This window comes from Gadus morhua, chromosome 3 (genome assembly GCF_902167405.1).
Source record: "Gadus morhua chromosome 3, gadMor3.0, whole genome shotgun sequence".
Taxonomy (NCBI): Eukaryota; Metazoa; Chordata; class Actinopteri; order Gadiformes; family Gadidae; genus Gadus; species Gadus morhua.
In genome coordinates, this window is record NC_044050.1 from 26,386,622 (window position 1) to 26,414,536 (window position 27,915).

At 44.3% G+C, this 27,915-nt stretch overlaps 1 protein-coding gene across 2 annotated transcripts in view; it reads left to right on the top strand.

The window, feature by feature from the left end:
• The first annotated feature begins 9,029 nt into the window (after window positions 1-9,029).
• Window positions 9,030-27,915, top strand: part of rptor (regulatory associated protein of MTOR, complex 1) — a 149,205-nt gene continuing 130,319 nt past the window's right edge. For both annotated transcript variants that reach the window (XM_030352783.1, XM_030352785.1), the window contains exons 1-4: window positions 9,030-9,478; window positions 10,203-10,374; window positions 22,490-22,592; window positions 23,760-23,842. In XM_030352783.1, the coding sequence (XP_030208643.1) occupies window positions 10,210-10,374; window positions 22,490-22,592; window positions 23,760-23,842 (351 nt within the window). In that variant the 5' untranslated portion in view covers window positions 9,030-9,478; window positions 10,203-10,209. The remainder of the gene's footprint in view (window positions 9,479-10,202; window positions 10,375-22,489; window positions 22,593-23,759; window positions 23,843-27,915) is intronic.

Sequence of the window (27,915 nt, forward strand, 5' to 3'; positions counted from 1 at the left end):
GGAGCAGCGAGTTTCTTAACGCGAGGCCCCGCCCACTTATTTAAGGTGGTACCCAAATGTCGATAAAAGCGGAAGATGCGCTCCAGCAGCACGACGTTAAGAAGAAACACGGACAATAAAAGCAGCCAAGTTGGAGAGCGAAATATTGTTATTTCACAGAATGTCTGACTCGTGCTTGTTTCGGCATTCTGGCGGAATTATTTTCATGGTTCATTTATAGAACGCCCTGGGATGTGATTATTGTGCATTTCTGCGCAATTCGTTGTAAGTGAATGATTTCAAGGGGTTAGTAACTCTGTATTTGAGTGAAGTCATTCAGTGAAGACTTTTTTGCTTTGAAGGGGAGAATCGTGAGAGCGTACGCTCGGCTAAAGTTCCCTCCTTTTATTTTCTCCCGCGCTATCTCTTCTCTCCTCTTCTCCCGCTCTCTCTTTCCTCTCCTATTATCTTCTCTCCTCTTCTCTCCCCTTCTCTCCTCTCCCCTCCTCTCCTCTCCTCTCCTCTCCTCTCCTCTCCTCTCCTCTCCTCTCCTCTCCTCTCCTCTCCTCTCCTCTCTCCCTGTGTCCCTCGTCGGCATCAGTGTGTTTCTCTCGGCTTTTCACTGCTGCATCTCTCATACTCCACATGCTAAAAACACACCATCAATGCGCCGTGGGTCTAAGGCTGCTCATAAAAAAATTACAAATAATAAATGAATACACGTAATTGATGAATAGACTAAACGCACAAACAAACGGGTGAATGATGGATTGATGGATTACTTTTATTATTATTCTATTATTAATAGGCTTATGAGCTGTAATTGGTCTATGGTCATAACTCTCGTCATAACTTTCCACCGTCATATTCGATAACCTGTAGGCCCGCCTTATCCTACCTGCACGGACATGGATGTAATACTCCGGTGGCTCAGCCAGAGGCAGCAATGAAACATGAAAAGACAAGACAAGAGAAAGAGACCGATCTACATTTTCTGGCTCCTTCGCTGCTTTGACAGATCATAAGAATTATTAATATTGAATAAGCCGCTGCGATGGCTTTATGCCGACGCGGGTATGCTTGGCTATTGCATACATTAATAATGGAAAAAAAGATATAGGGGATATAGGCCTATAGCGCAACGTTGGGTTATTGAAATCATCCGTTTGTGCAAATATGACCAAACATAACTTAAATATGCTGAGTGTGACGCATTCAGTATGCTAATTTATTTATGTGTTCTGTTTATATCAAAGAGATGTCGTCAACTTTTGACCCGTAAAAAATCGGCAGTTAAATCTCCTATAGTTTGTCCAAAATCAGGATATCCAGCCAGGAGCTGGCTGTGATGAGATGAAAACGGACCAATCACGTCACTTTAATTTATTGACTTATAGATCGATGGAGTGGTAATCAGCTAGTTGCCAATCTGCAGCAGAGGCAAGGAGGAGATAACAAACAGTTCATGGCACCGCGCAGCCAAAGGCAGCTTTCCCTGATGGCTGCACATGCAATCCTTACCATTAGCCACCGCTAAGTGACGGGCCCTTATGTTTCTGGAAGGTACAAATATTTAATCCTGCAGCTGCGCATCGGAACCCACTGGATTCCACGCGTAGCCGACTGGAATATGCTACGGCACTGCGATGTCAACGCTACGCGACGCCTATCCAGCCCCTGCACTCTGCATGCGTCCATGCCTTACCTTCTGTCGTGTCTACCTCTGGCTTCCACCCCAGTCTCACCCTGAACCAGTCCACCGCTGGAAACAATGTGTAAAGTGATCAGTCAGTCAATGTTCGCGTTAACTGGCTCTGTCCAGTCACTTTACAATAAAGACCCATTGAACCGAACTTGGACTTCGACTCTGGAAAATAAATGCGTCTATTGAGTTTTAGTATGGGTGCTATAGTAATATACTACCAGCATCAATCGTTGAAGGGGCCAGGGAAGAACCGAAGCTTAAACACATTGCTTGTTCAATTCGTTATAGCCCCTTACCTCGGCGCTCGCTAGAGCAGGGTCTGCCAGCTAGTTAGGGATGCCTGGCGGCTTTCTGGGCTGAACAATAGGGTGACAGCTCCCCTGCTGCGAAGCTCTCTATTCTCTTGCTTCTCCTCCTTTCCCTCCAAGGTAAAGCGGAGGTAAAGATTAGATCTGGGTCTGCCTCATGATTGGACAGTGTGTGTTCCCCTATCCCCCCCCCGTGGGAGATGACTCATTAGTGACACAATGGAACAATGGCGCCAAAAAAGCATCACATAAGGACACGCGTGTGCTGCAAGCGCTTGTTTACGGTATGAATGAGGGATGATCAGACTGTCGGATTCTGTTGTTCTCTGAATGTTGTTCTCGTGTGGGCAGACGTTCTGCTTGTGTTGCATGCATGGACGCACGCACACACACACTCACACGTGCACACACGTGCACACACACACACACACGCACACACACAACACAAAAGCAGAAAACACACAAAAAAACACCTGCGTGCTTGGGTATATATTTTGTGCGATCTAATCCCCTCACTTTTAGTTTATATTTGTTTGGCCCCTTCTTCACTACCAGTCTATCCACATGAAACCAAAGGTGACGTATCTAATGCTAATGACACCGCATGCTGCCTGACCCTGGCGCTAGGCTCATCATTATTCTCCTGTTAGCCCGCACTTCAGGGCTCTCGCTCAGACCGCTCTCTTCATCAGGCAGTTCGTTCCGGCTCTGCGTGGATCCGTCCGGCCCTGACCGGCAGCTGCTTGGCTCAATAGTCTTTGGCAGGGAAAGTGTCCACATAGGGGGGCCAGAGGTCGTCCTTTAGCCCCCTGGAGGATAACGGCTCCGTTAGCGGGTAGGCTATCAGGTAGCCTACCCAGTATTTATGAACACAGGCAGATATTTATAAGAGCTAGTATCGTGCAGTAGCGTCATAGCAAAGTGATGCTCAAGGAAAAGCATAACTTGGTTATCACAAGAATAACTCTGCACACTGTGTGTTTCTTAGCTGAAAGGAGGGATGGAGTATGGAGGTTTGTGACCTCCACAGCAGACGAATGTGATGTTCCTGAATGTTTCGCAATGAAGTTTCTTTGCGTACAGCAGGGACTGCACTCAAAGTCCAAGGTTATGATTTTTGAATTGCTTTTCTTTGTTTGGGTTTTACTGCATCGTATTCAGTTTGAAAACCACTGATGAGACGAAGACACTGTTTGGGCAACAGCCTGCAGGACTCTGGCCGACCAAGATTTATATCCTGAACAATCAATCAGGATCAATAATCAATCAATCAAGGGTTAATCAATCAAGGCGTCGCATCTGATAAATGATGACAAAAGCCAGAAGGTTTGTCTTTAAATCACGGCAGCTGTTTACCAGTGTTGCTATATCGTTCAGCAATTTAACACACTAAGATCGTCTTCATGTAATAACTTTAAACCATCAGCCAAGCCTTTTCCCCTGTCGCTGATGCGTTCTTTTCAAATAGAAAGATATGGTTAACCTTTCCGTAATAAAAACTATATGACTGCGCTATAAAAGTGCCCCCGTTCCCACAGAGCTTGCGGGTTTAGAGACAATCTGATGTACTTACCGTTTAGTGGCCTGCCTCGCCCAGGCACCCGTGGAAGCAGGTGTGTTTTAGGACTCAATAATGTTATGGGGCCGCGGCTCTGTGACCCAGAAGATAGAGAATGGCGGGAGACAATAAAGATGAGACACTCTTTACCTTCTCTCTCTCTCTCCATTATGCGACGCTAAAGCTCCCTTCGTAAACTTTAAGGTTGCTCGGCTTGTGGGTCACATCGTGTCTTTCAACCACTCGACGTTTCTTCTCCGGTGCCAGATCTCAAAAAGGTTTCCGAGATCAGGGCCATCGTTGTGTAAGACTTAACACACTTGTTAGTATTCCTAACTTTTCTATTCTTCTGTTTTTCTAACACGCTTTGTGCCGGGTAGGAGTGCAGGAGATTGAAGTGTGTCCTCACTTACGGTTGGCCCCAGACAGCAAACCGGATCAGACAGCATCGTCGAGAAGAGGAAATTACCGAGAAACTTCAGACATACAAGGGGCTGAGAGAGGATTGAAATACGTTATCATGATTATCCAAGAGTTTCATTCAGGTAAATGCAATATAGAAACAGCCTGTATTCTGTGCGTAACCTTTCAATAGCTTTCCTTCAAGAGGAAGAAAGGCACCTATAGAGGTGAGAAAATAGAAGGGAATCATGTCAAAATGGTCCTTCTGTCCTATCTCACACATATAAATGGCGTGAAAACTATTTCCTATGCCTACTCTGCCCTTTTGGTTGTTTTAGAAACTTGCTTGTGCAGCTTTCACACAGAAGTAGCTTTGGATTAATGCATCTGAAGAGGTGTAAATTGTAAATGCAAAGTTGACATGTCTACCTAACTACCTCACCTACCGATCGATACATGGTAGATTAACCAGGAGAGGACAGGAGACTAACACATACTCTATGTGAATACCTTGGTCTCCTCTGTGGATACGCGCTCATCATTAGGCACACAATACGACCATAACCTTTCTATTCAGAAAATAAAAAACGGCTCAGTCATTTGAAGTGGTCTGCATGGAATTGAGTTGCTCTCTCTCGAACAAAGCCCTCATCACTGCCCACACCTCTTAGTCGGAGAGTCTAAATGGGAGCCCCGGCCCTTCTTCAGCTGGTTAATGGTTCTCACAGCCGTGGACACAGTGTGGGCTCATCGGGTAATGGCTGTGAAAACGTGGAATCCTATCACGGAAAATTGAGAAATAAGTTGGTGCTGTACATAGGGACCGGAGGGTCTGTGTCTGTGTGTGGTGCATGTTTGTGTGTGTGTGTGTGTGTGTGTGTGTGTGTGTGTGTGTGTGTGTGTGTGTGTGTGTGTGTGTGTGTGTGTGTGTGTCTGTATGTGTGTGTGTGTGTGTGTGTGTGTGTGTGTGTGTGTGTGTGTGTTTCTATGCTTGTGTGTCTATGTATGCGTGTGTGTGTGTGACTGTGCGTGTGTGTGTGTCTATGTATGTGTGTGTGTGTGTGTGTGTTTCTATGTGTGTGTTTGTGTGTGTGTGTGTGTGTGTGTGTGTGTGTGTGTTTCTGTGTGTGTGTGTGTGTGTGTTTCTATGTATGTGTGTGTGTGTTTGTTTGTGTGTGTCTGTATGCGTTTGTGTATGTGTATGCGTGTGTGTGTGTGTGTGTGTGTGTGTGTGTGTGTGTGTGTGTGTGTGTGTGTGTGTGTGTATGTGTGTGTGTTATAACAGCTCCTGTTTGTTCTACTCAAGGCCAAGGTCAAACCAACCTGTTCTTAACATGTATCTGTCCTCTATTCTCTCTCGTTATCCTGCACTCTATTATTTCTATCCTTGTTCAGTGAATTGCACGTTAACACGGTACTACATTGACATCGTGCATTGAAATTGTTAAGCAATATACTATTTTAATATTTCCTTTCCTCTTGCTCCATTGTAAGGCCAAGCTTTTGAAATATAAATGAAGTGAGAAAGCCGGGGGTAGCCAGTATCTGAGCGATTGACTCATGATGAAATCAGATAATGATTGATGATGAATGGCAGTGTAATACATTTACATCTTCATTCCAGGGTTAGCATAGCTTTCCATTAGCCTCCAGTGATGCGTTATATAGGGATTCCTCGCAGGTTCAGCTCCGACTCATGTGATGTGTCATGGATGTATGGCCATGAATGAATGTGGGCCGGCATCAGCTGCCATTGATTATGCTGTCTGTGGAGGCCACCAGCAATTAAAGAGGAATTACGTAGGCTCTTCTCTTCACGTTCGGAAGGCATTTGACAGGTCATAACAGCCTTGGCTGATGCAAAACGCTTTGTTGGTTTAAAACCCACTTATGAAACATCGAAATTGATGTGCAGTGTTTAATCTGGCAGCTTTAGGTAGGGTGTGTAAAAATGGCATCTTTCCATTGGAGGATAATGTTACAGGGAAAATGATTTCCTAAGGTCTAGGTTAGTGAGTCACATTCACAAAGTCCTTTTAATCATGTTGGTTAAGGAGTCTGTGTCGCCTTCCTCATGCTCGAATATGACCCGTTCTTTGCTGATTCCCGACGGATGTCATTACTCTTTTTCTTGATTATCCATTCAATAATAATGCCAATGTCAAACCGTCATCAGGGTTTCATCCTATGCTGTTACATTTGTATTCTCTTCAGACCACAATGAGGTGACGCATCAATATTAATTGGATTTTCATAGTTTAGAAAATTGGCCACTTCCTCAAGCGGGTTATCCAATAAGTCTGTACATCCGTACGCCTCGCACTTATTATTTCTTTCCGGCCAAAAAAGTATCCTTTGTCCTTCATCCTTCACCCTTAAACTTCTTCATCAACACAAACCAGAATAAAAAATGGCAACTTCAAGATCCAACTGCTGTTCTCCTTCATGTAACTTTGAATCATTTCTTGAAGTTTTGAAGAAGTTGATTTATAGCTGATTAAAGGATTTGTAAAAAATTAAACTTCTGGTGCCATCTGTGAGACAGTGGCAGCGTGGAGACTTATGACGACCACAATGCAGATGAACCCTTCTGGTCACTCACTCCCTGGTGATTCAGTTGGTAGTGTGAACAACGGGCATAACACAGAAGTGGCTGGTATCAGAGAGAGCATTTCATCGGCGCAGAGAGAATGGTGCAATTGCCAGAGCGACTTTGTTTTCCCTTCCATAATTGGATCTAATGAGTTCAAATGAGATGGGTTATTTTAGGCTGTGCACACAGAAAAACACGAAACAGCTCACAAAGCCTTCAAATGTGCTGTACTCCCAGCCCCGCTTTGGCCAACCCACCATGTTTGGGCCAACCTCCATCACCCCTGGAAATTGGGTTGGTTCCTCCTAGGAATATGTTAGCTCTGACGCGCGCTGAGATACACTCTGAGATAAACTCTGAGATACACGCAGCACACAAATACGCATGCATGAACAGATGTACGTACGCACGTACTGAAGCACGCACACACACGGACGTACGGACGCAAGCTTGCACGCCCGCACGTATGCACGCACACACACACACACACACACACACTCACTCATGCACACACGTACGCACACACGCAAGCATATATAAACACAAATACACACACACACCACACACCACACGTACACACACACGCATGCACACACCACACCTCACATGCACACACAGATGCACACATACACTCCAGGTGGCCAGGGCGCTGTTCCTTCAGCACGGGTCAGTGCAATAATAACCGCAGGGACGAGTACACTGAGGAAGGCTTTCCCATGTTGTGTCCTGTATCTGGGGCTGTGTTTTTACGTTTTCTGATATGGATGCTGACTGGCTTTTTTGTGATTTGTGGAATCTAGGCTAGACTCTGTTTGAATAGAACCATCAATATACATATATATAGTTTCAGCATATCTTTGTTCAACAATGCTTTGTTATGTTGCATTTGTTTAAAGTGCTGTCAAACATGCCACTGCCAACTGTTTTTCCGTGTTGTCGAAGCAGAAGGCAACCACGAACTGTTGTGTCATTCCTCTCCCAGTGACAGATGGGACAGCTTTATCTCACTATGACTCCTCTTTCAGGAACAAACACCCATGCTCCAACCGTTTGGGGAAAAGGCAAAGAGAGACAAAAAGACAAAGAAACAAAGAGAGAGACCAAAACAATAAAAAAAAACACACACACACATATTCACGCGTACAACCACGCACACACACACACGCACACACACACACACACACACACACACACACACACACGCACACACACACACACACACACACACACACACACACACACACACACACACACACACACACACACACACACACACACACAAACATAAGCATATTAAGCGTATGCATCATCATTCATTTAGCATAAATGAACAATAATAAGCATCATACACAAACTGACATGTATCTAGTCATACGTCCCTACCATTTAAACTTTGTTTAACTGTCCTTCGGTCCGATGCCAAAGGCATCCCTTGACCTGGCCCTGCATTAAATCGCCCTCTCCCTTTTTCTTCCTTCTCAGAACCTCCTCCAACACCAACGTCAAGAAGGTCTCACTCTCCCAAGACGGCCCTCTCTGTGGTGGCGTATACCCTCCACCTGCTCCTCACAGACGCTCCCCTCTTCTCAGTCTCCTTGATCTGTCTGCTGGCTGCACCACAGCGGGGATCCGCCCAGCCCAGTCCCCCCCCAGCTCCCCTCACTGGGCTCGGCTAGAGAGGACCTCCTCGGGTTGGCATGCTAAACCTGGCTCCGGCACGGCTTCTGATCTGATTAGACCGGGGTTGTCTAGGGTTCCGTCTGCCAGGTGGCACTCGATAGCTCGACCTTGCGGTAACCACAGATGATTGCTATCGGTGCAATGCGATTCACGCTCCACCTTATCTCTCCTTTCCCACAATAGAACAGCACACGGAACGGTACCTCCATGCATGCATGAAATACATGGGTAAGCCTTGATAGAATACTGCTTATGTGTATGTCTACTCTCTTACACGGATGTCTTCGCTGCTGGAAATACCACCGTATTGCAATGAATGAATGCAGAATCTTTTTCCAAATAAACTTTAGTATGTGTGGCAGCAGACCACATTATAAATACTTCTGCCCTAATTTTTCAAATATTTTAACATGCAAATAAGGATTTCACTTCTGAAGGTGTTTTTTGCCTCTCTTGAATAAAGGATTTTTTTTTTTTTAAAGTAGGCCTAATGTATAAAACAAGATATATATTAACTTTTAGCAATCAAAAACAGATCCATGCAATAAAATATGATAGGTCCCCTATTATTTGCCAACAATATTAAAGTACTCTAGCAATTAGTGGGTTATACAGGCCCTGTTTAATATCACTTCACACAAAGAGAAACGGTATGCATACACATATTGCGCCTTTTTTACTTTTTAAACGGCATAATTTCTTTCCCCCAACCATTCATTGTGGTACCTTGCGGTTTGTTTGTGTTGTGATTTGTCAGCCGCCCAGCCGCGCTGCTGACGACTCTGACATGCGCGCCGCCGCAATGCATTCTGGGTCCATACCAAGATGGCTGCGCCCTTGCCGAAGTGCTGAAGAAGTGCCTCCCAGAGAAATTTCCAGGAATTTCGGTGGAATTGGCGTTCACAACACCACGAATTCACACAACGCGAAACACACACAGCGACACAACCAACCCGCAAACTCCCAAAGTGACACGAGTCGGTCCTTCCCGTGGCTGTGGCAGACTGTCGGTGTGAAGATGGGCCTCATCTGGAGCCCCTTCCCGTAGCGAACCGCCGTGGGGAGAGGACCCGCAGGTTCCCCTGCAAACACCTGCCCGTAGAACTTGGACTTGACGGCTTTGACATCATCTATAGACTGTGGACGCTACCGTACAACTTCTTGTGCAGAATTGTCTGTGCGACCGTGTCTGTCATCGTGAGAACGCGACGAGGTCCCCCCATCCCGATAGAGAACCGCACCGCACTGCCAAGGTCTGAACGCTGCATTTGCCTTCCCATACGAAGCGCCCATTGCTCCATATGTGTCTTGAGTTGTGTTGTTGCGTTGGTTCCAGACATTCTTTGCATAGTGCTGCTCGGACATGCGGACACGCTGCATTGCAGGCGCAGTGTGATCGTTAACGTGACGCTCGGAGCTGTCAGATCAGCGAGTGGAGCTCACCTATTAGCGGCTGCCTTTGTACACACAAGTTGTATTGAGGATACTCCACTTGTCTGATTGCGAAAAGTGTGTGTGTGTGTTACGATAAGGAGTTAAAACACGTGGAGATAAGTCAAAACAGTTTCCAGGTGTAACAGGGAATGTTAACCTATTTTGATTTACAATTTAAATGAAGGTTTTATGACTAAATTGGATTGATATGAATTAATTTAGGGCAGACTGGGCATTTGTTTTTGGTTTAAAACACATTTAGGCTGATGGTTTATTTACATATTTGATGTCACCTGTCAGATACAAATTTAATTGTCTCTCTACCGTCTACTCTAAACCCTTAAGTGCATACAACATAACCAGCTGTCACTATTTTGCCAGATGTTTTAGACGCTACATCGGAACATTTGCGTTTACCTATCCGTTACAGACCTCAGTCACAATCATAAACAAACATTGATTGGAGGGTTTCCTAAACATTGTTATCCATACGTATTCCACAAGTGGCAGTGAGAATAACCCTCTGTGGTACTCTCCCTACAGGGCCTTAATGAAAATGGACGTGGATTTGCATTCACCGGCTGTGGGACTGGCTGAGGAAGAGGAGCCCGACCTCAGTGACTGGAAGCTCCCCTTGGCCTTCATGAAGAAACGCCACTCGGAGAAGATTGAGGGCTCCAAGGCCCTGGCACAGAGCTGGAGGATGAAAGACCGGGTAATTTTCTTCTCTTTTCCTCCATTGTTTGGGTCGTTTTGGGAGGTGCTGTTTTATACGGGCATTGCATGTCTTTAATAATAATAATAATAGTAAATTAAATGTATATAGCGCTTAATATGGTACTCTACGACGCTTTATATATTGCCCTATCTAAACTATGTTACAGACATATATTAAAACAGACTAGGATTAAAAGAAAAACAGAGGTTAAACATGAAGATGAAGTTGGGAGTTGGGTGGGGAAGGCTAGTGTAAAAAGGTATATTTTGTGTGCAGATTTGAAAGAAGAGAGGCTTTGTGTGTTGGAGGGGAGTGAATTCCAAAGGGAATCTAATAATATAATATATATCATATAATTCTTTAGGTCTCATTGGCGAGCCCTGCACGGTACGCTGTGTTAATTTTTTCAGGAATGTAATGGTAGTTTGTATACAAATGAAAATGCAATTATGTGCGTGACTCACTACTTCAGAATTGTAGTGATTTATAATTCAATCTTTCAGGTTTGAGATTTCAAATAAGGCAAAATTAGCATTTGGTTTATACTTCCTCCACATGAAAACCCCACAGCAGGCGTGAATAGAAGAAGCAAGAGGTCTATCATGCAGAAATGTCATGTGGGATCATGGTTATTTTAACCTCGGAACCAGCAATCCTACTATGTTATTGCAGATCTTTTTAGGTGAGAAGTAGATCCTGGGAAACCAAAAACTGAAAGTTACTAATTGATGTTTTGCTACTGATATCTTCTACTGAAGAGAGTGGACAAAGTGCCCAGAAGGGGATTTTTAAGAAGGATGTTTATTTTCTTCTGTGGCCAGTTTGCACGTTGATTTGAAACAGATTGTTTTTGCCGTTAGCGAATGACATACTTATAGATCCAGCCACATGAGTTGGGTTGAAAGGAAAGTGAAAGAAAAGGAAAAAAAAAGAAGTGAAAGTGAAACACACTTTAAACCCAGATTAGAGCTAGTCGCCTGTCAGACTTTGGGTTATTAATCTAAAGTCTGGTTTGTGTGACTAGGTTCCCGTTCTCATAATGCTGTAATTGGATGTTGTCGTTTCTGTTTCATTTTTATCATCTGTGATCCTCCCTGTGGGCTGATAACATAAGAAGACTCAAATATTGTCATGTAAATAAATCCCTTTTGAGGATTAATATGTTGCTGTTTTGTCTTCATCCACCTTGGCCCAGCACTTAATAGTTTAGTTGAACTCAACTAAACACTAATAGTTTAGTTTAACTAAAATAAACTAATAGTTTAATTTAACTAAACTATTAAAGTGTAGTACCTGTGTAGTACTTACCTGTAATACTAAGGGTAACGGTCTTACTTTAGTAGTTTAGTCGTTTGGTAATGGCCCGCCTTGTTGGATCGGAGCTCTTCATGGGGTTGGGCTTTCTCCTCGTTTCAATTGATGGGTCCATCGCTTGTTTCCTAGGAGTGATTGTATCTCCTGATGTCGAATTTGAAAGCTCCAGTACATTTGAGTCCAACGTATTCATTATGGATCACCTTTAAAAGTGATGTTGCAGGGTAGTAAAGTTTCTACCTGTTGAGTTATCATTGGACCGCGCGTCGTGCTAGACATTAGCGTTGTGCTTTGAGGGCAAATAAATCCCAGGGCAACAAGGCTCCAGCGGTGCACTGAATTGTGAAACTTTATTATTTCTACGCTCCTGTGCCCACTATTTCATTTAGCTGCGGGGCATGCGTGCTATTCCAATGGCAGCTCTACCTCAAACCTTTCCCGGGTGAATGGGTTATACCGCGTCTCTCTGCCGTGCAGCTCTCGTATAAAAGGTAAAAGGTACCTTTTTGATCCAGCACCGCGCTGCCTGCCTGACTATACCCTCTCCCCGAACTTATGGAGAGATATAGTTCTAATAATGCCAGGTGCCACACAGTCATACATAACCCGCACTGGCTCGTCCTCCTCGGCTCCTGGGGTAGACATCCAGCAGAATGACATTTTAACGCCGCCGACCGCGCTGCTCAGACATGGCCGGGGTTACGGCGCGGGGCGTGTGGAGCTCCGGGGCGCGGCTGAGTAAAAGCGTGTCATTAAATATGAGTCTCCGATATTGATTTAAAAGGCGGAACTACTCCGGGCTCCGATCTCCCGTTTCCTCGTCGTCGGAGGAGGAGGAAACCCGCTAGCGAATTAAGGTGTATTTACTGTGCGTCGTTCATCCTTCCCGCTCAATTTGAGGGAGATGTTGACGCCTACGCGAGCATGTGCAAAGGTTGACGAGAGCTCAATCTGTGAGTGTTTTATTGTCGTCGTACATGGATAGAATCCGTCAGGATGTCGTCCTGTATCCATCCACCCACGCACAAGCGAGAGAATACCCGGTGCAGTCGATGGCAGACGTATTAAGGGGGGGGAATAAAACGGTGGAAATAGTTGTGGAATAAAAAGAGAAATGCGTGAACAGGATATTCAAGGTCAGGGCAAGAGAATGGAAGAAGTTGAAAGCGGCAAACTTCAGCCAATCATCGGCTGTTAAATAGGGTTGTGTCTCGGCTGACGTAATAAGTCAAGACGGAGGTCAAATGTGCTTGTGCCGCTGAGCCAGTCGGACTGCAGGAATCCATAATGGTTGTGTTAGGAATAACTGTGCGGATTAGAAGGCCAGTACAGCTCCAGCGATGTTAGAGGTGGTCTGTGGACCACGGATGGCTACACTCCATGACTCCCTTCCTGCAATGCACAATACAATGTGTCTGAAAGGAAATTCTAAAATCGAGTGTGTGCCATGGTACTAGATTTGTACAAAACTTAGTAATTCATTACATGCTGAATTTACAGTATGTTATGTATAACTTCTCATTTCAGTAAATGTATTGGAAGGCCAATACCATAATCGCGATCAAAGTCAACACAATGATTAGTAGTGTTCGGCCATCTTACTCTAAGTACACTATTGTAAATGAGTAGGATATCGTGGAACCAATCCCTGGGGATGGTAATAACCTGATGGAAAGCAAGCAATGAGTGCTTTCCAGAGCTAGCTGCTATTCCAACAGTTAGGATAGTCAGAGCTCCACTGATGGGTCTATTGAGTAGGACAGGAATGATACCCTGCACCCTGGGAAATCAGTCTACTCTAGTGTACACACACGCACACGCACACACATCATGCCGCTCGCTTTGAGTGGATAAAGGTCAACAAAAGCGATTCGTGTCACAATTGTGTGGCTCTGTTCCTAAATGTACAAACATTTGCAAGGGTGCATCTGTTTATGGTAATTTTCTGTGAATTTAGTCGCATGTGTGCATTTCCGTTCTACGACGGTGTGTATGCGTAGGAGAGGCTGTTTGGCACATTGGTGTGAAAACAGCTTCTGGGAGGTGGAATGGCCATCATTACTGTAAAGAAGGTCAGGTCCAGCTCCGAACGGTTCTGGGTTTGACGGCACATACCTCCCCTTAACCAATAATGGGCTGCCCTGATCATTGGCAAAAGGAAGCCATCAAGATGAAAAATAGTGATTGACACAGTCCCACTTTATTGAGCGGCTGGTGCGAAATCATTAGCGCCTTCACTTCTCCCCGGTGATTGGCAGGCTATTTACTCCTCGTGAACTGGATTGGACCACAGAGTGGGAGAAGGGGGCGGGACCTTCGCTCTGCACATTAGTTTGTTCAGTCTAAGTGCTTGCAGCTACCGGTGATTTGCAGGTCAGGGTGTAATGAACAAGAAATTAGTACTGCGCTCTGTAGAAGCCAACTCATCTCAAAGTGCTTACATGGCTCTTTCTCCAGAATGGTTTTAAGATTATCTATCATCTGATGGCCTTCATTAGTTCTTGGGCAAAGTTGTGGAGGCTACTAGTTTATGGTTAATCTCTCAAAAGTGAAACTATGTGTAAAGTAGACATTATAGTGTAAAAATGACAATAGCTAAATTTGTTAGTTTTTTACTAAACTAAATAAATGTAGTTAAAATCTCACCTTGTCAACCGTTTGTATCTATTTTCCAGCTCTACTTTATTTGAGCTCGACCTTAACACGTCTAGCACTATAAGCTTATCCAAAATGTTATCACAGATTATTTCCAATTCAAAATAACGTGTTAATTAGCTGCACATATTAATGCACATAAGCCTTGGTTATATTTAACTCCACAAATTATTATTCTCATCATACGGCAGGCCATAGGCTTACATCTATAGTACTTGAAAAGCTTGGAGGATATTCCAACTTAATCATATGCTATAGCCTGCTCAACCCTCATTTTCACATTCCTAAAATACATTTATTTCTATGCATGTTTCAAGTTACAAAGGCTCATTCATGATTTAATGATAATTAAATCATGTATGAGCATGAGTAACTTGTGAAAACATCCGTTAAATATTTTCTTTTAGGATCATGTATAATAAAGCCTCTATCTCCCCGTTACAACCTTTCTACTAGAAAAATCGACAAAAATAACTCTTAAAGCTGAACAGACTGAAGCTCACTGAAGCAGCATGGTAATGACTCGCCTGTGTGATAATGTATGTTTGTGAAGCAAGTCCCTGTGGCGAGTCAGAGCTGTAATTCCAACGCTTGACCTGTTGCGCGCTCACTAGCAGGCCTGGAGCCGATCGATGTGCCATGCTATTTTAATAGCCTTCGTTTATTGCCAGCCACACTAATGGAATAATCAGAGCCCATTGATCCCTGCACCGGGAGGTGCTGGGGGGCAGCGGCCTGGTTGGCCTCTGAAGAACCATGTGCCATTTATTAATGACTGGAATATGGCCACCAATTATACACAAGAGCTTACCCAGAATGACAAGCTGGTGGGAGACAGCTGTGAGGAACTCAGGACAAAGCTATGGTGAGCACTGATGGGTACTTGTTATGAGTGATTGCCCGCTATTGGTGGGCTTACGACACCTTGAGTATATACTTGCAAAAACGTATTGATTTTATGTATTATTTTATTGGTCTCTGGATTAAAAGTTTGCATATGAGGCCAAATAGTTTGTAGGCTTGAGGTCTTAAGACACGCAGCAGCATTTCCTTTTTTAACCCTCTCCCTCTCTCCCCTTTGACCTTTGTCACTCTGTCTCTGTTTGTCTCCTTTCTCTCTTGCACTTGTCTCTCCCAGAGCCAGGATTCATGATATTATCGGAAATACATGAGGCTCAGTGGACCTGTATTACGATCTCATTTAGTTGAGACTTTCCTCTTTTAGATTAACTTCAATAGTCAAATCCACACACACACACACACACACACACACACACACACACACACACACACACACACACACACACACACACACACACACACACACACACACGATTAATAAAGATACCTGTTGTTATTGACGTGATGGTGCATTGACTCAGTGGAAAGGGCTTCTTTAAATGCCTCTGCCCTCTAGCCTTCTCCAATCTGTTTTCTCAGGGATTTACACCCTCATCCATCCATATATCCTCTTTACCTTTCATGCCTCTGCATGGCTTATGTTAAGCGCAACAAGACACGTTGTTCTTATCTGCTTAGCGTGGCCCGACAACATTTATTCAAAATGTATTCAAGTCGTGACAGATTCGCAATTATCTTTTGACGTGGCATGGCATGTCGGTTATCTTTTGTAAGTGGTGGTTAAACTGGTTGCTTACGGCTGCTTGTTTTCATTCATTTCACCGTTGCACCCACAGTGAACACCCTGACACATGCTAAGCGGACAGCCTGGTGGTAGCTAGCGCCCAGAGGAGCTTTGTAACATACTACCCGTCTGTTACCAGTTAAAATATATGCCGGGCTAGAAACGTATGCGAATTATTTTAGAGGGAATAAATGTTGACATTTATTGACATGTCATAATAAACATAACATATTAACTTAATACTGGTTATATACACAGGCGTCAGAATGTATGTGTTAAATCAGCTGACGCATGCACAGGATTAATGTGAGTGACATCTGATGTGATGATGAGATGGGACTGAACAGTTCTACCCCTCCATCCGTCTCTTCATGTGTAAATGATCATCAGCTGTGTTATTACTTACCATCATTGGACAGGCAGGCAAAGCATCAATTCATCCATGCTCTTTATCATACAGTGTAAATCATCTTTGCGTCTCCATTGAGCTGCCAGCGGTGCTGGAGTGATGTCTAGTATGTTGCACGCCAATCCAATGTCGCCGGATCCACCTCTGACACTGATCCAATCAATGGAGCTCAATTTGATTAATTCAATCTGCCCGGGTTGAAGGTTAGACTGGGCCTAGGGCTGTGTTTACTCATTGGTTCTAGGTTATCTCACTCCAAGTGTCCATCAAAATGCATCACATATATTGCAGTACCTGGATTTAGACCAATTAGAGCTGGTGTAAGAATATACATTTATTAGACATGAATGGAGGCAAGAGGACCTAGGAGGCAAGAGGACCTAGACAAGACAGGCAAGAGAGGCAAGAGAATGGAGGCAAGAGGACCTAGTAAAGACATATAATTAGGCGACTTCGGCCATTGCCAAAATAGAATACTCAGGTCTTTTTGGGCAGCAAAACGTCTGCTCCAAAGCCGAACCTTCAAGCCCCATCAGTCACTCCCTTACAATATCCCAGGAATATCTTTCGATGTTCCTCAACAGAAGCCTAACCTCTGTAAAACTGTTATTGTGTTTTTTTCCCCCCCCTTGCCCTCTGCCCGCAGATATTCAACACACATCCGTCTGACATTTTTTCCCCGCGCCGGCCCACAACGGCCTTTTATTCTAACACAGAACTTTGGCCTTAACACATCCCCAAGGCTCGCTGTCCTTTCCACTGTTGATGTGTTAAAGGCCAGAGCACAGTCCCTCATCCCTAATGGGGTCCATGTCGTGGGGCTGATATCGGTAGTAAAGGTCTTTTTCTGCAGCACCGCTCCGCCCCAGATGTAGCTGAGCTACACGCCCGTGTGACAGCTCATGTGATGGAACAGGTGGTGTGTGTGAGCACTGTTATTCAGCCAGCGGTAGAAATAGTTGGTTACGTATGTAGTAGGGGTGTTACGATACCCGTGTTTTTAACCGAACCGTCACGGTACAGGCACTTCTGGGTGGTTACAGAGGTGGACCGCGGTGCGTAAGTGTGGCGTACATGGCGTTAATATGGCGAATGTAAAGCCTTGTTTCGCGATGCGGAATTTAAAACTCTACGTGCAGCACTTTAACATGCACACACATTTGAAAAGGCACCATCCAGGTGTTACTATCACCGTTGCTGTGGAAAAAAAACAACGAGCTGTGCAAACCCAGCTCACGACGCTATTTCAACAACCCCTGTCTGGGAATTCAGAAATGCAAATGCCATAACCAAGTTTATTGGTGTTTTCATTGCTGCTGATCTACGGCCATTCTCCGTTGTTGACAAACAAGCAGTTTCTTTCATTTCCCCCTTAACTACGTACCGTACCGTGACTTCAAATCTGAGGTACGTACCGAACCGTGACTTTTGTGTACCGTTACACCCCTAGTATGTAGGGTTGATTAGGGTTTTGAACCTATTTGTGTACGGTGTTTCCCCCAGGAAATGTCTTAGTCAAGGTGGTCCCTTGGGGGTATTTTGCCCCTAGTGAAACCCCTTCCGGGGGGGGGGGGGGGAGTATGTTTTCTTTCCCCACGACAGTTTTGTACTTTGTTAATGCATAATAAAAAAATATACATAAAATATTTTTACAGTGCTGGGGGAAACACTGGTGTAAAATCTACTGGTAAGAAGGTCAAGCTACTAGGTTAGGAGGAAATGAGTAGGGGAAGGTGATGGACAGAGAATGTGTGTGCGGACACTCTTTCCACAGTTGAGTGGGACTAGCATAGTGACCTTTTCCTTTGGCCTGTGGAAGAGAGGTCGTGGCTTTATTTAGCTTCGTCATGATACCGGACTGACGACACTTACTCACTCTCTTTCTCACTCTTAGAAATTCCGTATAGGCTAAGGGATGAGAGTGATGAGGTTCTTCCTCAATAACATTTTCATTGAACCTTCATTAATAATTTGTTAACATTAAATGTATTTTATTTATGGATGCTTTTGCTATTACTCTTGATTTGTCTTTCTTTCTTAATTTTTGTTTCCCTTCCCCTTTCCCCTCTCAGTTCTACCTGTGAGTCCTCAAGACTATATGCGTGAACGCCTGATCATTAAATATAATATAGGCTACAAAATCATCAAGTGAATAGGGAAACTATATGTTGACCATTGTCTGTCTTGATTAGGATGAATTCTAATGTTATCATATTTATGTTAAACCAAAATAACAATATGTGGTCTTTTGTATCATCCACAACTCTTAAATATACTCTTTGAACTCTTCAATGATGACGATAACAACTATTGGGCTTTGGTTGTTTTATGTCAATTAGTTTAGGTCCACTGTTTTTCAACCGTCTTCAAACCTCTTTGCGGCAGCGGCATCACCTACTTGGTTAAGAACTAAGGCCCCGTCCACGGAGCCGAAACGGGCGAAAATGATCTGGTTTTTCGTTTTATGCGGTTCGAGAATATGTCTGTTACGACGGATTCATTGCGAAACCGCAGTAAATATTCGAGGCGCAAGGCGCATCAAACCTGTGCGTGCATACAGCCTGCGCGCTGTATGCAAACATTCAGTCACGGTGAGATTCAACCTTTTAAATTGAGCAGAAATACTTTTTTATGTACAGTTAGTAATTACATGTATCAAGGGGCTGTATTTAAAGCTACAAAAAGAATACAAATAAAATAATAAATAAAAACTTCAACGCAACTCAGACGTCGCCCAGCTAGTGGGGGGCTGATGACGGCATCGTTTGCGTTTCAGGCGTCCACACGAATCCTAACACGAAACCGCAAAGGTCCGGATAGATTTGAAACCACCCTCGGACATGGTTTCAGAAATGTGAGGTTTCGGGCAACGGATTCGCCGGCTCCGTCCGGCCGAAATGCACAAGGTTTCCCCAAAGAATCGGCTCCGTGTGGACGGGGCCTATGTTAAGTGATAAAGGTTCTCACAACCTTAGGTTTGAAAAGGAATAGGACTATTTATGAAATCCACACCACAAAAAAGGTCATGTGGCCATTGTGCAAAAAAAAGAACACACACACTGGAGGATAGACTTCCAGAACACTGTGTGTGTGTGTGTGTGTGTGTGTGTGTGTGTGTGTGTGTGTGTGTGTGTGTGTGTGTGTGTGTGTGTGTGTGTGTGTGTGTGTGTGTGTGTGTGTGAGAGCGTGTGTGTAAGTGAGAGCGTGTGTGTAAGTGAGAGCGTGTGTGTGTGTTACACCCATAGTGTGCATATACATGTTGATATAAAATGGCAATTGATTTTGGATGAAACTGTTTGTTAAAATACTGAATAGAATAATGAATAGACAAATTGTTGTTTTGCAAGTTGAGAAAGCGGTCCACACAATTCTTGTTGGTATCATTTATTGCTACCGTTCTTCATCGGTAAATCCTCATACCCACTGAACACACAGTAATTATCGTGTAGTGTGCGACGTGTGTGTGTTTGGGTACTGTCGTGTGAAGGTGAGGGACAGCAGGTGAGAAAGGCGGCAGACGGCCTCATATTGCAACATCCCCCCGGCAACAGACTGCAATCTTTCCAACTTTTACAAATCTCATAATGCGTCGAAAGAGTTTGCTTTTGACCTCGGGGCTAATTGGAGCCCAGAGTGCACAAAAGCAGATGATGGCTAAGAACACTTTCTGGTTTGGCAAATCTACTTTGGCAGACTTTAGCGAGCTGTTGCACCAGCACCTGGTGATGTAACTCTCTTCCCCTGGCCAAGACCTTGCCGATTACCTGGTATCGACCTGGGCATTGATTGCCATGCTCCATGAAACTGGGCACAAACTATGTCCACATGGCGGCACGTCGATGCCAGAAATGACCAAAAATTAATCTAAAACCTGCTTTCCGCAGCGGTGCACTGTGGAATAATTGAGCAATGAAGCGATTTTTTGTGACATGGACTGTGAGGCCTATCTTGATTACAGGACGCTCGTATTAAATGCTGTTATATCCGAACCTTGTGTTCCTCAACATTTGACATCACAGAATCATGACCCTGCCCGCCCATAATGTGGGGAACATAACTGACATCCGCTCTGGAGTCTGGACGTCAGGCACAGGATACACAAGGGTCCTGAGTCACAGAGTTGGAGGAAAGCAAACCCCATCAGCCCCTTATAACCTGTGTTGGAAGTCACACCTGTCCAAAGTAAAGCTAGGCAGACCTTCATGGTTTGGCCCGACTGGTCCAGGGATTTGTGGATGATTGTCAGGCGGTGCGAGTCACCCGGCGAAGGTCTATTTCTGACCGGATGACGAACCTTCAAGCGTCTGTGCATGCGTGTGCGTGTGCGTGTGCACGCGTGTGCGCGCGCGCGTGTGCGTGCGTTCGCTGAATTGCGAAAAAACAAATCACGCGAAAATAAAAATAGCTTATGGCTTTTATACATTGCCTGATGCCTGGCTCATCTCTTCTCAACTTGCTTTGGTCCCAAGGTACCTCATTTTCCACTGCAGATATCAGCTGAAGATAGCACCCCCCCCCCCTCCCCCCTCAATGTCAAGGTCGTCATAGTGATGCAGCATGAAAATAACGTGAGGTAATCTTCAGCATGACGCACACCCAGGAACAACGGAGGATATCGATGAGTTGTACTTTTTCTTTTTACTTCAGCTAAACTCATTAGTCTCTGCGGTACAGTATCAGTTACCCGTGATTCCACTGATGAGCACACCTGTAGTGCCACCCAGCGAGTATCGTTGTCTCAGTCGATGTGACGTATCTTCTGCTGCAGAGGATGTAGTATAACATCCTGGTATTTCTGGCGTAGCGCATTTTCTATACTACGTTTTTGGACATGCTACAGCTTTTTCTGGCATGCTAACTACCATGGTTGTATGGGTAGGTGTTGGAACGCAGGGGTGTTCTTGATTGTCAGTATGGGGCTGGTTGGCACAGCAAGGAGACAGGGCCTAAAAAAAAAAAAAAGTTTGGTTCCTGTTGGTTGTCAGTTGAGGTCATGGGTAGGTAGGGAATTTATTTTATTTTTTTATTTTATTTTTTCCAGCGGCAGCGAATGATAGGTAGGTTGTTTTCATTTAAAAACGAGATAATTCGCTCATCCTTGTACAGAATGAAGAGGTGCTGTACCAAAACGTAATTATAGAGGTGCTGTACCAAAACGTAATTACATAAAAAAAAAAATATTTTTTTTTTTATAGAACTCATAAAATAATTTGGGTCGCACATAAATTGACAGGGTCGGTCGGAAACCGGAACCAAACAAAAATTTTTTTAGGCCCAAATGGGTTTTGCCATTGCATTGGTAGTCAATGCCAAATCGCCGAGGAGGCAGCTGAAGGACTGCGGATGCTTTATGGAGCTTGGGTGCTTAAAAACGGTCTCCTGTCACGCAATGAAGACTCAGTGAGACTGATCTGTTTTTTTCAGTGGATATCGATGTCATTACTTGAGTGAAATATTATCCCAGACCGCCTGATATTTTGTGAGCATAAGCGATAAGTGGAGTGCATATGTAAGGCAGCTTGGAAGCTTGTTGGGCTTAAGGAAACATGCTAAACGTTTCCGTCTTTCTGGGTGTACTTGAGTACTGCTGTTTTTTATTCACCGTATTTGGCCAGCGCTGAAGGAACCTGTGTGCGTGCGCGTGTGCGTCCGCGTCCGTGTGATCCGGGCCCGGAGAATCGATGGTTGTTCTGTTTCAGAGATTGTTTACCCGACCCTGTCTCTATCCCGGTGGGCTTCCGTTTCTGGGCTACACCGGGCTCCAGCAGACTTGGAGACACTACTAACCTATATACAAGTGACAGAGACACACTGTTGGTCCAGGAGCAGTACAGCTTGGGAGGCACACTGCAATTTATCTGCAGCCTCCTGCTTCAAGCAGGGCAGGGCAGGAATGTAGACGTACATTCAGCTCTACTCCCTCGTTACGAAACGCAACAACTAACCCAAGTCTGGCCAAGTGGGATGAAGTCATCAATCTCAAACTGTACCCTAACATCATCTGCTTACTTGGCTTGTGTCCTGATCCGTCCATGAAGTGCTTGTTAATGTTATTCTGAGATTATTGTGGTCGGTTGTGTCTCCTCCAGATGAAGACGGTGAGCGTGGCCTTGGTGCTGTGTCTCAACGTGGGAGTGGACCCCCCCGACGTGGTGAAGACCTCCCCTTGTGCCAGGCTGGAGTGCTGGATAGGTGAGAACATGAATGACTCACTCAACTTATTTATGTAGGGTCAATATATGCATATCTATGTCATATATCATCTTGCCAGCTTTCCGATCTCATCATATCATTTTCTTTACGTGATTTAATTTAATCTAACGTCTAAAATATGTATGCATGCAAAACTGAATGAAGGGGAGGAAATAAACACAGCAAAATGTATTTGTCAGAAGAATTTCAGGCCCACTGTTATAGTGCAAAGTTGTTGAATTTGAAGTAAACGTAATGTGCAGGAAGTTTATCCCAACAAGAACCTCTGAAGTATCGAATTCCTGACAGACAAAGCACAGACAAAGGAGGAAGTAGTCTCTTTAGAGAAGGGACTCTTCCTCCATGTCCCTCGAGACCGTTTATATCAAGGGTTCAACTTTTCTAGAGTTCTCTGCATTTGCTCGTACCTAGTGCTTAAGAAAATTGTGCCGAAAGAACATTCTGATGATATTGGGTATTGAACCCAGCGCATATGAATGAATATGTGAATCACAGGGCTCAACAATACGGTTGTGTCTGCAATAATGTTGCACACACACACACACACACACACACACACACACACACACTCAAAACCCCCTTGTTGTGGAAATGATGCATATTCTCAAAACGAGGCTTCAATTCATCATCTCAGCAGTGGTTTAATTGTCTCTGCATAAAGAGTATCAATATCCCCCGCTATTCTGTCAATACGTTATTCTCTGCCTACTGAGGAGAATTTGATACACGCCCCATCCATATACTGCAATCCCTTCAGCCCAATTGATTTCCTCTTTCTTCCCGTGCGTTTGGGCAATTGTTCTAGGGCTGTGGCTTACCAAGGAGGAAACAATATTGGAATAAGCGCGGCTCCATGTCGCGTTGTATAACGCAAAGCTGTTGTGAATTGTTCAGTGTCTGTGGTACCCGCTATTATGGTTGCAAATCGAGGTTTTGAGTCATGTTAGGATTTAGCCACCAAGTCATGAGACGTTTTCTCTGCACTCATCTAACCAAAGTCTTCCTTCTGAATAATGCATTGGTGTGGTTCTCGGCGAGCTTTGGTCCACAGTCTGGTGTTGTTGTGATGCAGGGAGAACTGCAGCGCTGGGGTGAGGGCGCTTTGCACGGTCATGCTGTGTTTACACTTTTTGTGCCGTCTGCCAGATCCTCTGTCGATGAGTCCCCAGAAGGCCCTGGAGACCATCGGAGCCAACCTGCAGAAGCAGTACGAGAACTGGCAGCCAAGAGTGAGTACGCGCCCGCACATGAATTCTGGCGCGCACACACGCACTCGCGCAAAGATGCACATGAACTAGGGGTGGGAATCGAGAACCGGTTTGTACTCAGAACTGGCTCCAACTAACCAATTCCATCAGAATTCTACGTTATCGATTATTCTTAACGATTCCGCACCACGTTTTCCGGGTTTACTCGAAATTTTGCGTCGCGGTACATTGATTGCGGCACTCTCTCTGCGACGACCCTGCGCTCGCGCCGATGACTGAAGTTCAAACAACAAGGCGGCGTCATTGAGAGGAGGAAGCGATCCAAAGTCTGGCTCCGTTTCACCAAACGCGATGAAAATGCTGCCGTGTGTAATCAGTGCAATGCTGTAATATCGTGTAAGGGTGCAAATACCAGCAAAATGCTAAAACATTTGTCTACCCAGCATGGAATTAAGTGCCAAGAATGCCATGTGTTCAAAAGCCTGCATACGAGTCAAACAGGATCCACTATGTCCTTCGTTGACGATCGGCTAAAGTTGCCCCTTTCACGCTAGCTGCTCAGGGTCCAGGAGCTAGGTGGAAGGAGGAGAAGATGCACGAATGACACCGGGCGGTGACCAAGTTCGTTGTGAAAGGCTTACATCCTTACGTATGTTCACTGTTTCGTTTACATTTTATATCCCTTTTTAGAAAAGGAGTGTTAAACTATAATTTAATGACATCTGGCTTAAGCTTACAGTTAAGCTTAAAGTTTCTCAAGTTAAATCATCAATATGTATATAAAAGCTTTATCTAGGCCTACATGACCATTTTTCTAAAGTGGACTTGTGTATGTCAACTGTTACTTCATTTACAATATCCTTTTTAAGAAAAGCAGTGTTAAATCATAATTTAGCATTTTCAATTGTTAAATGTCTTCCTGTTATTTTTATTACTTATTTATTGAAACAGTCTTCATTTATTTAGACTATTTTCTTTCTACTCTACATCCTGTCATGGTGTTGTTCAGCATGTAGAAAATAAAATGGTTACTTTTGGTGCAGAAGACTGTGTAGAACTCCTTTTTTGCCACTCAGGAATCGGTAAGAGAATTGATGAAGGAATTGGATCGATAATCGACAATGGCATAGAGATATTGATAATAACTTATCAATTCCCACCCCTAAAATTAACCTACACAAATGCACACGTACACTCGTGCAAAGACACGCACACACGGGTGCAAAGACACAAACACGTGCCATGACACGCACACACACACACGTGCAAAGACAGGCAAACATACACAGTGTGTCACCGCTGAGATTTTTCTGATTTGATACAAATTAAAAAAAAACTAGATTTTCTTTCTCCAAGTGATGGAATTCACCACACTGCAACGACACAGGAAGTGATTTGGTTTATGGGACCCTGAGGGCCGTGACTCCGGCATGCCTCGGTTTATTGTATTTCATGATCAGCATTTACATAATTCTCTGTGTGTGGATATGAGAGCGGGAGAGATGTGGAATAAAGACGTTCAAATCAAAATCTCAGTCAACGTGTTGAAGAGCCTCGATAAACCAGATATGCACAAAACTAATTTGATACATCATTATTTGTAATGTTTAAATATGGTTTATGTTAAAGATATGCAGGCCGCCACCAAACATCCTTTTGGTTTTCTGCATTACTTTGAGGATTAGTTTGTGTGTCTTTGTGTCAGGAGTCCCTGACGCAGTGGCACTAAACCTGCTCGACATTCAAATCTATGTACCTCGATAGTATGGACTGTCCTTGATGGCAATTCCACTTCCAAGTGAAATGAAAGCATTTACCCGAAATGTATTCTTAAGATTTGACACAATGGGCATTGAATTCAAATATCCACATATCTCGTACCTCCGTTTCATATGGCGCTTTTATAAATGTAGAAACTTTTCAATGTGCTTTTATGTGTGGCTTTGTGTCAAATATGTTTGCATTGCTCCTATTGGCCGAGGGTCACTTTCTTTGCTCAATGAAGTAGCAGACAACATTCACTAGCTGAGACCCCTTTGTGCGTGAATAAAGAACAAGGAGACAGCGTTGTCTCTCCAGGTGTTAGGATGGTAAATGCGCTGCCATCAATCGGATGTCACAAAAGTTTAGTTCAGTTCCATGTGCACGTATCCAAGGACATGCACTTTTTAAAGAGGCGGCTACAAACCTGGCTCTGTGATTAACAGCTGCAGTCCTTGGGCTAAAGAGGTGGATTTGTGAAGAGAAGTCTGTTGCCGCAGTCTGAATGAAGAGGCCATTGTGTGAATTTAGACCTGCCTTCTTCATAAACAAGCGCCACGCTAACGATTTTATTGCGGTGGAAAGCTGTGAATATCTTCCCTAACAGTGTTTAACGATAATGATTTGCCTTCTCTAAGCATTCATTGCCTTTATTGCCTTCTCTAAGATCAATTCGGGTAACTTTTTACACTGGAGCTGTTGTACACTTTTTTAAATGGTATATAAATTTAACCAATGCAAAATACTGTTTGTATTCACAATCGTCAAGATTGTCTGCTATGCCTCAGTAGAATGAAGACTTTCTTTCTTATTGTCGAAATTCTCAAGGTCATTCACTTATCTTACCTCAGAAGAAATTCACAAAGGCCTGGTAAATACCGTGTGAAGATTAGAAGGTATACAAATATAAAGAATAATACAGTTAAAAAGCCTACACGACAACATGTCAATACATTTATAAAAAGTGTATTACAGGTAGCCTATAAACAAGGAACGTTTCAATGTTTCCACCATCTGGTTATCCTCGCTTTTAACACTGATAAACAGTGACGGCCTCAGAATGAGAAATGAAAAAATGGGAGGTTTTATGTTTTGTTTTTTTAGGGTTCGATTTCAGGGTTAGGATTAGGCTTTATGGTTTGTTCTTTGTTAAAGGGTTAGAGTACAGGATTTGCTTAGGCTTTGTTTTTTGTTTGTTTAGGGTTAGGTTTTAGGATTTAAGGTTATATTACAGGGTTTGGTTAGGCTTTAGGGTTTGGTTTTTGTTTAAGGGATAAATTACAGGATTTGATTAGGCTTTAGGGTTTTGGTTTTGTTATATGTTGATGTTGAAGGATTTGCTGTTCGTTTTTGGGTTAGATTACAGGATTTGCGTATGGTTAGGTTTTAGAGTCTGGTTTCAGGTGCTTCATCTTTTTCCTGTCTAATGAATGTCTTGGAACTGTCATTGTTTTGCTGTTCTTGCACCTGTTTATACCACATTGTCTGAAAACCGGAGTCTAGGTATACGCATGCCTCAAGACTCGTTGCTATCACTCCCTGTTCACGTCTGATTATACAGTCTGTTACACCGGTACTCTCTGGAGGAGCAGCAGATGGCCAGAGCTGCCCTCAACCAGCAACACTAATGCCGCGTTTCCACTGCAGGGTGCGGTTCGGTTTGCGAAGGTGCGGTACGTTTTGCGTTTCCACCGCCAAAAGTGGGCGTGACCCGGACTAAGCCGTACTCGTTTTGCCCTCGTCTTCAGTACTCCTCCGTTGGGGTACTGAGACGCCTGAAAGGGTGCCGGAAATTCGAGCTACACACCCCCTCCGTTGATTGGTCGACAGAATCGTCACTTCCAGGGGCGACGTGGAGATAAAAACAAACAAACGGTATCCCAGAGGTATCATTCTTTACAATGAACATGTTGCATAAAATGCTTGCTTGGGCGAACAAGGAGGTGGAGACGTTCCTCTGCATTCTTGGGGAGGAAGACGTGTTTACGTAGCTGCCGCGGCGATCGACATCCGGCCTACCCTAAAGGGTACTGTCGGCGGTGGAAACGCGACCTCGGAACTGAGCTGGGCTATACCGCCCCCTCCCTACCGGACTGAGGCGAACCGAACCGTACCGCACCCTGCAGTGGAAAAGCGGCATAAACATACCTTGCCCTACCTGGAACCAAAGCCCAGCAGGGAAGGGGGTCTGTGCAATGGGAGTGAGGGGGGGGGAGACCTGATCATAGATGACTTAAATCGTGTTTATTGGAAACGGGCAGAGATCCAAATGTTGGCACGGGAAACTATGTCGGACGTCTCCTGAGATTGTGATGGACGATGGTTAATATTGC